This window comes from Mustela putorius, unplaced genomic scaffold (assembly GCF_011764305.1).
Source record: "Mustela putorius furo isolate JIRA1106 unplaced genomic scaffold, ASM1176430v1.1 tig00000867_pilon_pilon_pilon, whole genome shotgun sequence".
NCBI classification, from domain to species: Eukaryota; Metazoa; Chordata; class Mammalia; order Carnivora; family Mustelidae; genus Mustela; species Mustela putorius.
The window spans coordinates 2,855,871-2,869,434 of record NW_025421501.1 but is presented as its reverse complement, the minus strand read 5'-3'; the positions used below and the strand labels follow the sequence as shown (position 1 = coordinate 2,869,434).

Sequence of the window (13,564 nt, the reverse complement as noted above, 5' to 3'; positions counted from 1 at the left end):
ATTTGGTGTTTGTTTGTTTTAATTTGTTTTTGATCTTTATCATTCTTAGGTCTGTTTATTACATTTGTATATTTCAGTAAACAGCATGCAGTGGGGCCAGTATGTTTTTAAGCTTTTTGAAAAATACATTTTATTTACTTATTTGAGAGAGAGAGAGAGAGCAAGCATGCATGAGTATGGCAGAGGGAGAGGGAGAAGCAGACTCCCCACTGAGCAGGGAGCCTGACGTGAGGCTCGATCCCAGGACCCCAAGATCTTGACCTGAGCCGAAGGCAGATACTTCACCCAGTGAGCCACCCAGGTGCCCCAATGTGTTGTTAAACTTTATGCAAATGGTATCAGATTATGCACTTGTTTCTCCAGTTTCTCATTCAACATTATTTTGTTGAGATTTAACTATGGTGATACTTAAAGCATCAGTTTTCCTTAACAAAGGCCTGTTTCCTTGCCCAACCACATGTCTGCTGGGTTGTGCCTGTCTAGAAGAGTGACTCCCTCTACTTACTTGGTCTACTGAGCTGTAAGGAGAGATACAGGCTCCCGGTGGCCCTGGTGGCTCCATTCCCTGCAACTGTGGTCTGGGATCCCTCTGGATGCGTGTCTTATGGGTCTCCTGTAGATGGACATGAAGGTTCTTCCCATTTTACTCTGGAAAATAATAGCTCCTGGAACCTTCTCGGCCCCGTATCTCTCTGCAGACATGTGAGCTCCTCCCTATGGAATGTACCTGAGCGTGCACTTGCTGGCGTGCATACACTAGATATTTTTAAGTTTCTTCTCCGTGTGGTTTTACCGGTTAACATTTTCACTAGCGGTGGGTTCATGTTGTTGCTCTGGATTTTTGTTGTTGTTAGACTTTATTTTTTGATGATCTGGTGGGTGTGATGTGGAATTTCATTGGGGTTTCAGTGTTTTTTGTTTTTTGTGGTTTTTTTTTTTTAATTTATTTGTTTGACAGAGAGAGATCACAAGTAGGCAGAGCAGCAGGCTCCCTGCTGAGCAGAGAGCCCGATGTGGGGCTCGATCCCAGGACCCTGAGATCATGACCTGAGCCGAAGGCAGAGGCTTAACCCCCTGAGCCACCCAGGTGCCCCTTCGTGGTTTTTTTTTTATTGCTAATGAGATATGGAACATCTGTTCGTACTTTATTGACCATGCAGGTCTCCTGCTCTGAAAATTGTTTCTTTATATCCTTCGCTTATTTTCTTTTGAAGAGTTGTCTTTTTCCTAATGTATTTGAACAAAATATAAACACTTCTGTTTTGTAGGTTATGTATCTCTTTGTGTCCTTGTCTTTTCGCTTGAGGTCAGTTCATGTACAGAGATTAAACTTTGAATGTTAATAGAATCTTTTAACATTTTCCTTTATATTATAGTTTGTGCCTTTTGTGTCTTGAATAAAATACAAGGTTAGAAAGATGGTCCTTTCTAAGTATTAGGCTTTGTACACTTAGTCTTTATGTAGAATTTTTATTACCATATAATGTTATTTGTTCCAGGGATTCAGGTCTATGGTTCGTCAGTCTCACACAATTCACAGCGCTCACCACAGCACATTCCCTCCCCAGTGTCCATCCTCCAGCACACCCATCCCTCCCGCACCACTCCGCTCCAGCAACCCTCAGTTTGTTTCCTGAGATTAAGAGTCTCTAATGGGTTGTCTTTACCTGGAATTTTTAATATCATGTGAAGTGGTGTGAGGATCCTTCATGGACAGGGTTATAGCTCAGGACCTTTTTTTTTTTTTTTTTTTTTTAAGATTTTATTTATTTATTTGACACAGAGAGACACAGCAAGAGAGAGGAACACAAGCAGGGGGAGTGGGAGAGGGGGAAGCAGGCTTCTTGCCAAGCAAGGAGCCTGATGTGGGGCTCGATCCCAGGACCCTGGGATCACGACCTGAGCCGAAGGCAGACGCTTAACGACTGAGCCACCCGGGCGCCCCGGCTCAGGACTGTCTTATCAGTCATCCTCTTCTCACGCTCTGGGATGACATTTGTGTGTTGAGTTTTCGTAGATTCAGGGAGCGCCAGTGTTGCTGAATTCTATCGTTAAAGTTAATTTTTGGTTTAATTTTTTTCTTTTCTATCTTTAGTTCAGTACCTTTATGTTTTTAATTTTCTTTCGATTTGTTCGTCCATTCATCCTTCCAAAAATAAATATTTTTAAGTGCCTGAGACGTGCCGTCCATGTTCCTGGGCTTGGCGAGACAGCTGTGAGTGAAAGGAAATCGCTACCTCACGGAGCTCAGTTTCTGGTGCAGGAAAAACGTACCATAAACTCTCCCGCAAAGCCATAGCCTGTCCAAAGTGCATGCTACGGAGACCACATGTGTGTGGGGGGACGTGTGTGCAGGGAGCGTGTAGTGGGCTCAGCCAAGGCCTCGGTGGTGAGAGACGTGAAGGATGGAGGGCATTAGGCAAGTGGCTGTCTCTACAGGAAGAAAATTCTAGGCAAAGGAGGTACACATGCAGGGCTCCGTGGTGGGTCATACTGGCCATGTCAGTAATTACTCAAAACCTGCTTCATTTACGGTCTCGGAATAGTCGATTATCTACAATTCTAGAGGGTGAGGCTCCTTTTTTATCGCCTGCTGGTTTTTGTTTGTTGTGACTTTCCACGCTTACTCTGTTTGGATAATAAATTCATCTGAGGCGGGTTTTAGCTGGAAGGTGAGAGTCAGGAATGGTTTTGTTTATTCCAGGCTCGCAGGTCCAGGCCGAAGTGGATGGTTGGAGGTAGACATCAGCTCTGTGCGGCTCAGGCCTGTGACTAGACATTTCCATGTTTGTGCTTTTCCCTTGGAGATCCCAGGCTGGCCCTGGGCAAGTTCTTGTAGTCCCCGGCGGGGGCAGGGTGTGGGGAGGGCGCACGATGCCTACGACAGTCACTCTGGTTTTATCCAAGGGGCTTCAGGTCTCATTCTCTGATCAAAGTTGAAGAACTCAGTTCTGGATGACAGAGACGCTCAGGCCACCCCCACAAAACCAGTGCCGATGGGGCTTTTGTGGCGTCAAGTCCCGTACTTTCTACTCTGGGTTTTAGTTTACTCCTAGTGTTTGGCCCTTGGGAATTCCTTCTCCTGGGAGCTGAGCTGTGCGTGTAAAAGGATAGAATTGATGGTGCTTTTGAAGCAGAACGGTTTTCAGATCATCGGTTGTTATTACTGGAACCAAAAGCCTCTGTTCGGAACCAGTATCTTAGCACATTCCTTTTTGGTCTGCATTTATATAAGTCTGTATTTGATATACTGATACATTAAAAACACTGACCGATTCTCATATTCCTGGAATAAGTGCTGCTTGGTCACTTCCTTTATGTACATGACAGTGTCAGTTGCTAATATATATATATATATATATTTTTTTTTCAGTTGCTAATATTTTGAGTAAAAATTTCTGTGCTGAATCTTGTTTGTTTCATAGAGAGGTTTGAGGTAGCTTCTCTTTTTTTCCTCTGGTTAGAAATAATTTGTGGAAAAGAATTACTTACATAAGTTTGAAGAAATAAATACGACCGCCCTCTCAGATTCAGATAATCTTTGGGGGAGGCTCTGTCTGAACATCCCCAGTGTCCTTCTCAGCTGTTACTATCTGATTTGTTCTTGACTAATTCTAGCAGTTTTTATAGTAATATTTTAAGAAACTATATTTTAAATGTTACTGTTTAGAGAAGGAACTTTTTATTTTTTTTATCAAAGCTGGGAAGTTTTCTCTTAATTTGGCAGTATGCTAAAGGTTTTCTGTGGAGCCTTTTTATTTCTCCCTTGTTTTTAGAGAAGTAGATTCTCTAAAAATTTTCATTTTTCTTTTCTTTCTTTTTTTTTTTTTTAAGATTTTATTTATTTACTTGAGAGAGAGACAGTGAGAGAGAGCATGAATGAGGAGAAGGTCAGAGAGAGAAGCAGACTCCCCATGGAGCTGGGAGTCCGATGCGGGACTCGATCCCGGGACTCCAGGATCATGACCTGAGCCGAAGGCAGTCGTCCAACCAACTGAGCCACCCAGGCGTCCCTAAAAATTTTCATTTTTCATATGATTGTGTGATATGAATTTGAAATGCATTTTTCTTTTTTTTTTAATATTTTATTTATTTATTTGACAGAGATCACAAGTAGGCAGAGAGGCAGGCAGAGAGAGAGGAGGAAGCAGGCTCCCCACTGCGGGGCTCGATCCCAGGACCCTGGGATCATGACCTGAGCCGAAGGCAGAGGCTTTAACCCACTGAGCCACCCAGGCACCCCTGAAATGCATTTTTCTTAACAGTGAAAAAATACTACAGCTAAAATCTAACTACATTAATTATTTCTAAAAATCTTTACTGTCTTTTTTCCCTTTTGGTTAATTTCCATTGCTGATAACAGTAGTGATGATTTTCCACTAGAATTACCTGTCATTTTATCATACTTTTTTTTTTTTAAAGATTTTATCCATTTATTCAACACAGAGAGAAAGATTACAAGTAGACAGAGAGTGAGGGGGAAGCAGGTTCCCTGCTGAGCAGTGAGCCTGATGCGGGGCTCAATCCCAATACCCTGAGATCATGACCCAAGCCGAAGGCAGAGGCTTAACCCACTGAGCCACCCAGGTGCCCCTATCATACTTTCTAATTACAAAATACAAACAGGACTTTCAAAAAATATTCGAATATTGAAAGAGAATTAATAGAAATCCCAGAAATAGGAGTTGGCAGTCATTTTTGATGCCTAGAATTTCCAGAATTAGAATAATTATACATTGTTTTGTGATATTTTGGGGGTATGGCAAAAAGGTTTTGTCTTTAAATGTTCTCGAAGAACGTGTGTTTTAGTTCCGAGTCTTCTGTTACAGATTACTTACTTCTTGGACCTTTGTACTTGAAGGGAACACAGATTTATCTCATTCCTCTCATTTTCAACCGCCTTTTTTTTGTTAGATTATTTTGCAGTGTTGTTAATGTTAAACTGCCCCTTGATTATATAAGCTTTTGCTCAGCATTTTTGCTCATAGTTAGATCTTGGTTTCAGTGTTCCTCCTGGTGGAGAAATACGGGATCTTTCCATGCGGTAGCTGGTGCCATCCTGTCTGCTTTTCTGTATTTATCCATACATTTGTGTATACTTTTGATATTTACACAAATATCTTTTCTCTTTTTTGCACGTTTATTTGTAAGGCAGTCTATTTAAAACTATCCCTAGTTTGATTTTAAGAAGATGAATATATTCTTTTTGTATATAATTAAGTCAGAGCAAGTAACTTCAGATTTCTGCTCTGCATTGTTTCTTACCATTTACCTAGTGACAACGTGTCAGCAGCTGTCTACATCCACCCCAGTGAAACCGGCCTATTTAAACTCTCTGAAGTCATGGTCATCCTGTTAGACCTGGTTCCCTGCTCATCTTTAAATTCTGTCTGCCTTTTGCACGTTTTCTGAAGCTTTGAGTGGCGGGGCCGGGGAGGAACGGGGTCGCATGTGAATTTGCTGGCAAGTGAAGCCGGCTGACCATCATTGGTTAGGTGTGTCACAGCTTCCAGAGTTTATCTGCGGGGACCCTTTCTGTGGCGTTTCCCTGCGGTCCAGGTCATCACATGTCCACGTCCACCAGCTCTCCTGGGTCTTCGCTTGTGCGCCTTGTTGCGGCCGGAGTCTGTGCTCAAGGTCTGTTGTGCTCCGTTCATGTGGCTTAGGCATTTGACGCTTGTTGCCTGTGAGACGTTGTGTTGTCAATACTATAATTTTCCAGAAGTGCTGTCTCATTGCCGTCTTTCTTCTTCAAAAGATGGATTAACTGTTCTTCCGGTTGCCTTGTGACTTTCTAGTTCATGATTCTGAGCGTTCTCTGGTCTCTTACCAAGCATTGCCTTTTTTGCACCTGAAAACGCTTTCATCTGTCTTATCCTTTCTTTGTCTTTCACTAATTCTTGGGATTTATCTTTACCTGTTTCTAGTAAATACAGTTTTGATCTGAAAATAACGCTCTGTACCTTGATGTTCAAGGTCTTACTTAAAATGTGGGAGGGGACGGGGGGGGGGGGACCCTGACTGGCCCTGTCGCTGAAGTGCAGTTCCTGATCTGGGGCTTGTGAGCTCGTGCCCCACGGTGGGTGTAGTAAATCTTTAAAGGAAAAACGTGAGGAAAAATTTGACATTTAATTGGATATTGCAGTATTGTGATTTGATAACAGTCAGATGACCAAATCTATTTCCTTTTTTTTTTTTTTTTTTAAAGATTTTATTTATTTATTTGGCAGACGGAAATCACAAGTAGGCAGAGAGGCAGGCAGAGAGAGAGAGGAGGAGGCAGCCTCTCTGCTGAGCAGAGAGCCTGATGCGGGGCTCGATCCCACACCCTGGGATCATGACCTGAGCTGAAGGCAGAGGCTTTAACCACAGAACCACCCAGGCGCCCCAGACCAAATCTATTTCTTATCTATACTTGGTCTTTGTCTGCAGTTCTCGGCTCAGAGCTCCCCAGACCCCTGGAATTTCTCGGGCTGAGAGTGATTAAGGTGTCTTTTGTTACATTAACGAGGAGACTTTGGGCCATCTCCGAAGGACAGCTGTCAAGAGAAGGACAGCTGTCAAGAGATTGGGTCCTGTAAATTAGAGGGTTGCCGGTCAGTCCCACCCTGGCCTGGGCGGAGGGGGACTGGGAGGGTCGTAGCTTTAGTCAGTCCCGAATGTTTAGTCACTGAATCAGTTATGCCCACGTAATGGAGCCTCGAAAACCCCGACACTCAGAGATCCTGGGACAGTTGGTGCTCTCGGAGAGGGCATAGAAGCTTCGCGCCCCTTCCCACACACCTTATGCTGTACGTCCCTTACATCTGGCTGTTTTGAATTATATCCTTTTATAATAAACAGTAACCCAGGAAGCAGAATGTTCTGAGTTCTGTGAGCTGATCTAGCAAATGAACGTAACTGAAGGAGGGAGGCCCAGGCAGCTCTGCCATACAGTCTGTCGGCCGGGACCAGGACTCACAGTTGGCATCCTGGTTTGGAGGGGTTGAACTGGACACTCCATTGCGTGGCCAGCTGCTGGCAGAAGTACGGGGCTTGTGACTGGTGTCTGATGGGGGGAGGGGGGCCAGCCGGTGGGACTAAACCCTCCACCTGTGGCATCCGATGCGATCTGCGTAACAGTGTCCCAGTCGGTGAATTCTTACACTCTGTGCCATGTCAGAGAGTGGCTTCTCTGTGTGGGGACGCCCCATGTACTGCCACCACACAGTCTGAAATTACATCAGGGAAACTGTTCAGATAGATGTTCATCCCCCTGTATAACAAAGGGAAGGTCAGAGGTACTTCTTAAACGACAGGACACAGTCCATGGGTCCCGTACCGTGAAAATACTCGTGGTCCTTGGTAACAAGCAAGAGTCGGAAGCAGCTCGGCTGGACCTCTGCCTCACTTTCCCTGTTGTGCTCGTGTCATATGCTGGCACTGCTCTTCTCTCCTCCTCAGTGCAAGAGAAGGCCAGCACCCACCTCCTCCTCGGCATGTGCTTGGACACCTATGCGCGCTACCTTCTGTTCTCCAAGCAGCCGTCACAGGCACAGAGGATGTATGAAAAGGCTTTGCAGATTTCCGAAGAAATGCTGGGAGAAAGACACCCACAGGTAAGGGAGGAGAGCGGGGAGGGGAGCGTAAAACAGCGCTGTCAGTGTCCTGGTCTGAGATGCCACAGTGGGGACGGAGTCTCAGTGAATGGTCCTAGCCGTTTCCCGTCCACGTGCCCCAGGCCCTCCCTTTGCCCCCCCCCCCCCCCCCCCCCCCCGGCTGCCTGCTTCGGAAGGACCCGAGGGCTGCTGACAGGCTCAGCGGAGTGTGCACCTGACTCTTGATCTTGAGGTAGAGTTTGAGTCCCAGGTTGGGTGCACAGACGACTTTCAAAAAAAAAACCCAAAAATTTAAAAAAGAAAGCATCTGAGACCTTGCATCATTTACTGGGTCCGTCCAGAGCCTTCTGTGTGTGTATCCGTTTACATAGCGGAACAGCTTGTCCCCACAGTAGGTTTAACCAGGCACCCCGGGCTTCCAGGCCTCAGGCCACCCAGCGCAGTGTTTTGGAGCCTGAATCTCAGTGGGAATCTTAGGAGGAACAGGTTGGCACATGGAGGTTCTTGCCTCCCTCACCCGACAGGTAAGCTGCCAGGGGACATGGGGGGATAAAGGGGAGGGGGACCGCATTAAAAAGTCAAAGCCACTGACACAGAATATAGCCACACCGTGCAGAGCTCCCGGTTAGAACCGAGACCGCACTGAACTGAAATCTGTGTTTCTTCTCCATCAAACTGAGTTCTTAGAGGTGAGAACTAGATCGCTTATCTGAGATGCTCGGTAGCCCCCAGAAGGACACACATTTTAACCCACCTGAACATGTCCCAGGCTGGGGCGGTGGGCGAGTCAAGGTATTGGGCTATGACTTGTGCTCAGGAAGGGGACTTAGGTGACAGAGTGCCCTTCATGGAATAGCACTGCAGAGGAAGAAGACAAATCTGCAGTTCAGATCACAAGTGCTAGAACTGAGGCTTAAATCATGGGCTTCAGGCGCTGAGGCGGGTCTGCCATTCCTAGTGTCAAAATTCTTAAATGTTGACTTAAGAGTTTTAAGATTCAAAACCCTTAAAGGAGATCTTCCTAAAACCCATAATCTATGTATTTCTTCTTCTCGGTGAGTCTCAAGAGTCACCCGCAGGAATGACATTGTAAGACGGCGCTGGAGGCTAGCTTCTCAGGACGGCAAACCTTAAATGAGATTGTTTATAGCTGCTGCTTGCGGTTTTATTTTTGTGTGTGTGCTTCTAATTTGGTCATTAGATTAAGTAATATGCATCCTGTTCCCAAGTTTCTAGACTTCTGTCATTTTCCAGAGTCAAACGGATGCCGTGTGCTGTATGGTGTAAACAGTGAGCGGATGTGGCTCGTTCAAGGCCGATGCTCTTCACCTGCAGGATGCTAGGAACACGGAATCTTAAGCGTAGATTCAGTTCACCAAACTCCAGATTGATCTGTGTAGCTACTTGTTTTAACTGGCCCCGTTTTCTGTTGCGCACAGACCATCGTGCTGATGAGTGACCTGGCAACCACCCTGGACGCGCAGGGCCGCTTCGACGAGGCCTGCGCGTACGTGCAGAGGGCGTCCGACCTGGCCCGGCAGATCGAGCACCCCGAGCTGCACATGCTGCTCAGTAACCTGGCCGCCATCCTCATGCACCGAGGTAGGGCGCCCGGCGTGAGAGCAGGGGGGTCCCCGGAGGTAGGACTTTGCGAGAGGGCTTCAGGGAGGCCAGGGGCGGTCCGGAAGCTCCGGAACGAGGGGGCTGGTCGGAGGTCCCAGAGAGGACGTGTTTGCTTCCAGTGGCGCTGTGTGTGGCCTCCAGCGCTCCCGGTGATCTGCGGGAAGCTCAGGCTGAGGGTGGGGGGCCCTGCTCCGCCACTGGCAGGACGGGCAGGCAGGGGGGCCCCAGCAGGAAAGGAAGTCGTGCCCGCCCGGGGCTCCTGTGTGGCCGCTGGTGCCCACGCTGCGGAGCCTCGCAGAATCACTCTGAAAAACCTGCATTTCTCTCCTCTCTTCTCTCTGGGTCATTTAGAACGATATGCACAAGCAAGAGAGATCTACCAGGAGGCGCTAAAGCAAGCGGAGCTGAAAAGAGACGAGGTTTCTATACAGCACATCAGGGAAGAGCTGGCTGAGCTGTCGAGAAAAAGTAGACCTTTAACTTAATTTTACGAAGCGCGAGATCCCTTTTTGTTGTAGGGAATTTTCAGCAACAGCGATTATTCCGGTCTCAGTGATACCCAAATCAGTGGCTTAGATCCTTTCTCCTTGATATTCAAGTTTTGTCAGTGTGGCTGTGGTGAAGGACAAGTTGTATACACTGCCACTTTGTGTTTTTAAAGGAAAAACAACTCTCACCCCTGGCTGGTTTTGCCTCTAAGGACAGATGTCAAGTGATGCTTTCAGTCGTGACCTCTGAGAGGGGCCAGGCGCGTGGGTCTTGGGGGCACCGCGAATGGCGAGGAGCCGGGCCGCCGTCGGCTGGGCGTCAGCCAGCATCCGCGTCCTGTGATTCCGACCCATTGATTCCCTCCCCTGTCTTTCGTTTTATCGCTGTCGGGCAGATCAGAGTGACCTGTCTCGTGGCGAAGGGGGATTGTGGTGAGTTATTTTCCTTCTCCCTTTCATGAAGCCCATTGTGGGGTGTAACGCGTAGTGGAGCAAAAGTCTCGTCTTGGTTTGCACTGGCGTCCAGCATGACGTTTGGAAGTAGGAGTTTTAGGCCCTTGGAAGTATGCCCATTTAATGATAAATAAAAGTGAACTGTGTGTTTTTATATCTGGTTACGTACGACCGTGAGGAAGGCGAACAAGGAGTGACGTGGACTCTTCTCACAGCTGGTGGAGCACTCCACTGCCTGTGCAGCCTCGGGCCCTGCACCTGCCCAGGCTGCAGCCCCCGGCCTCAGGGTAGGGCCTTACACATGTGACCTGTTAAACCTCCCCCCACCCCCAGCGATTCCGACAGGCACTGCTGGTGCAGTAGCAGGATCACTGACCTGGTCCTGATCCTGGCCTTTCGTATCTGCGTCTGTAAAGCAGGGGACCGAGGAGATTTTCCTACGGCTGTGGGAGAACGTACCCGGTCAGAGGACCGTAGGTGTACAGACTACTGTGTGGAAAGAGCCTTACCCCGCTGCCGCAGAGTGCGCACAGTCGAAACCTGCGGGCTAGGGAGCTGGGTGTGCTCACCGCCGAAGGCTCGCAGGGAGCCCTTCGCCCAGGGGAAAGGCGATTTTTGTAGGTGCCGCGAAGGAGCAGTTGTTGGTAAGCCTCTGCAGATGGGGGTGTGAGTGGGAATGATTAAACAGATATTTTTGTTTCCTGTGTACATATTGGAAGAATCCTTTCATAATAAACTAGAGACTCTACAACAATGCTCTATGTATTCCGTAATCTTTGAATTTCTCACGAGAACGAACTTACTAGAGTCAGGAAAACAGAAACTAGAAACCTTGAGGTCCAAATCCTCGGGGATTAGACTAAAACTAGAATTTTATATTTTTTTATATTTATATTTTTATTATATTTGCTGATGTCAGTTTCTTCCTGCTTTCTGGTAAACTCATCTCTTACCACCCAGCTAGCTCCTTTGTTCAGGTCTAATGAGAAACAGAGTATCAATCAGATGGTCAGTGAAACCCAGGCTGAATTTATTGGTTGGTTGAGTTTTGAAAAATAAGTATCACCTACTCACCGTCTGCAATGAGAATGTTTCTACCTTTTCACAATGGCAGGGGTTACTGAAAGGTTTGTCACTCCAGGTTTTATTTAAGAATTTTTGATCCTCCACAAGGATTCAGCTCATAGTCCCATCCCGGTGCTGGAAAAACTGTAGGTGTCCCTAGACAGGCTCATCATGTGGGTATTTCCAAGGAAGTTCATTCGCACTGTTGTAAAACAGGATAGCAAACCAGGAGGACCAACCCCTTGGCTGACCGGTCTGCACTCAAAAGTGAGTTGTTAAAAACAGTGGAGTTTAAGTGTCTGAACTATGTCACCAGTGTTTTCAGGGCATAAATATTCTAAAATGGAACCAGCATACCAAAATTAAAGCACTGTGAAACTCCCGGTCACAAGCATGCGCTGGAAGCCCGGCTGTCAGGACGCCGCCCTCTGCGGCACCGGGAAGACCTCCGTGGCTGCGGGGCGCTGCCTGCTCGTGCGGAAGGAGGCAGCTTCGGACCACTGAGCTCCCAGCCCGCAGAGTGTCCTGCCTGGGTTCACAGCCAACATCCGCCAGTGCTTGGTCCCTCTCGGGCCGTCCCGATCCTGCCGCGGTGGACGGCCACCCTCCCAGAGGGTTTGCTCCGTTAGGTAAGCCACGTGCGAGTTCTGTCCTTTCCGTGTTCTGCCCTAAGAAATGGTCCCTCCGCGCTGTGGCCGCAGGAGTGGTAACACGTGTGCACTGAGCAGGGGGGCGTGAGGGGTCCTCGAGTGCGATTGCGGAAGTAAAAAGGCTCTCAGGCGACATGTTGGCAAAAGCCATTCTGATTTGGAGTAGCTCAGGACCTTCAGGGTCCTGCAAAAATAGTCATCACCATCATGTCTTTTGGTGTGCCGGCACTATAAATGAACGATACCTAAAATAGGAACTGGCACGTAGAAAGTTTACTGTTTTCCATTCACATGAACATTTATGCGTTTGTGTAACAGAGCAGTACCAACTTTCCAAGTGAACAGGATCACTGACCCCGCTCAAGTTTAGCGTGAGACCTGAAGTCTCCAGGAGTAGAACAGCAACAGGAGTGAAGGCTGAACTTCAGACACACACGAACTTGTGGCCTTTGTTGTTTAATTAACCGTGTGGGCAAGGTCCTGAGCCAGTGCCCGCATTACCCAATTAGGGACCAGACCCCAGTGCTAAGGGCCCTGCCAGAGTCTCGGGCAGGCCGGGAGGCACGCAGACAGTGGTTATCGTACACCTGCTTTCTCTAGAGTCCCGAGTACTTCTGTTAAAACGTTTAGATCAATTTAGTCCATAAAGTGCTAATTTGTATCCTCTGCAGAGACCTCAGTCTCCCCCGCCCACCCTTTCTCATCTTCAGTGGTGTCCCTCCGGAACGGTCTCTTTCCTCTTGCTCCAGAAGGATGCTTCAAGGCTCTGCTTAAGTTGGATGGAGAAAAAAATCTCAATTCAACAAGCAATTATTAAGGATGAAACTGACCCTCTAGTACCATAATTAGTTTAAAATTCACTCCTTGAGATTCAGTGAAATGAAAAGATTCAACAATAAACTCTTGCCCACGAGGACTCAAAGGGAGCACTGGCATGTGGCAAATGGGACGGGACCAAACCACACATTCCCCGTGAGGCCTCAGGACCAGAACACAGCGCACCTGACAGACGAACATTCGACACGGTTGTTACCTTCCCAACTCAGCCAATACTGAGCAACCTAAAGACAAGATACTAGTTGTTCCTTTGAAACCTGAGACATCAAGAGCCTTAAATCACACGTGATCTGTGTAGCTATGGACAGGGTAGTCAGATTTATTTCAAAACAAAAGCTCTGTTGGGCTGCATCAGATGCAGAAGGAAAAGTATATTTAGGGGTGTGGCTACGTCACCAGTGTGCATAACAGTGAGGGATGCCTCAAATAAGCCTTTTTTTTTTTTTAAACTTTAAAAACGGAACTATAACATACCCATGCAGTAATATTTTTTCAGTGCTACTAATTAAAAAAAATTAAAGCCTGCATTGGAAATCTACAGTATGGCAGAATTTTGTTTCTCTTACCTTTGACCCTAATAACGTAATGTACAGATTTCACGACAGGGTCTGTGTTAAAAATCTAAACATTTCCACAAGATCTGAAACATCACCGGAAATCTGAATTTGGAGGAGACAAAACTGGATAAAAGTACAATGCCCGTGACAGCCAACGTTATGTAACTGGGCTGTATGAGGTCATTTAGAAGGCAAGGGTTAAAAAGATAGGTGCGGAGTCTGTTTTTTAAAATCCCCCCCAAAGTTGATGCGCTGATTTGAACACAAGTACACCAGATACTACAGCAAGGGGA

General features: G+C 47.0%; 1 protein-coding gene across 1 annotated transcript in view; it reads left to right on the top strand.

Annotated features, from left to right (window-relative positions):
- Positions 1-10,916, top strand: part of TTC19 (tetratricopeptide repeat domain 19) — a 30,641-nt gene extending 19,725 nt beyond the window's left edge. Inside the window, exons 8-10 of the mRNA XM_045085434.1 lie at positions 7,444-7,598; positions 9,038-9,200; positions 9,573-10,916. Coding sequence (XP_044941369.1) covers positions 7,444-7,598; positions 9,038-9,200; positions 9,573-9,706 — 452 coding nt within the window. The 3' untranslated portion in view covers positions 9,707-10,916. The remainder of the gene's footprint in view (positions 1-7,443; positions 7,599-9,037; positions 9,201-9,572) is intronic.
- Positions 10,917-13,564: the final 2,648 nt, after the last annotated feature.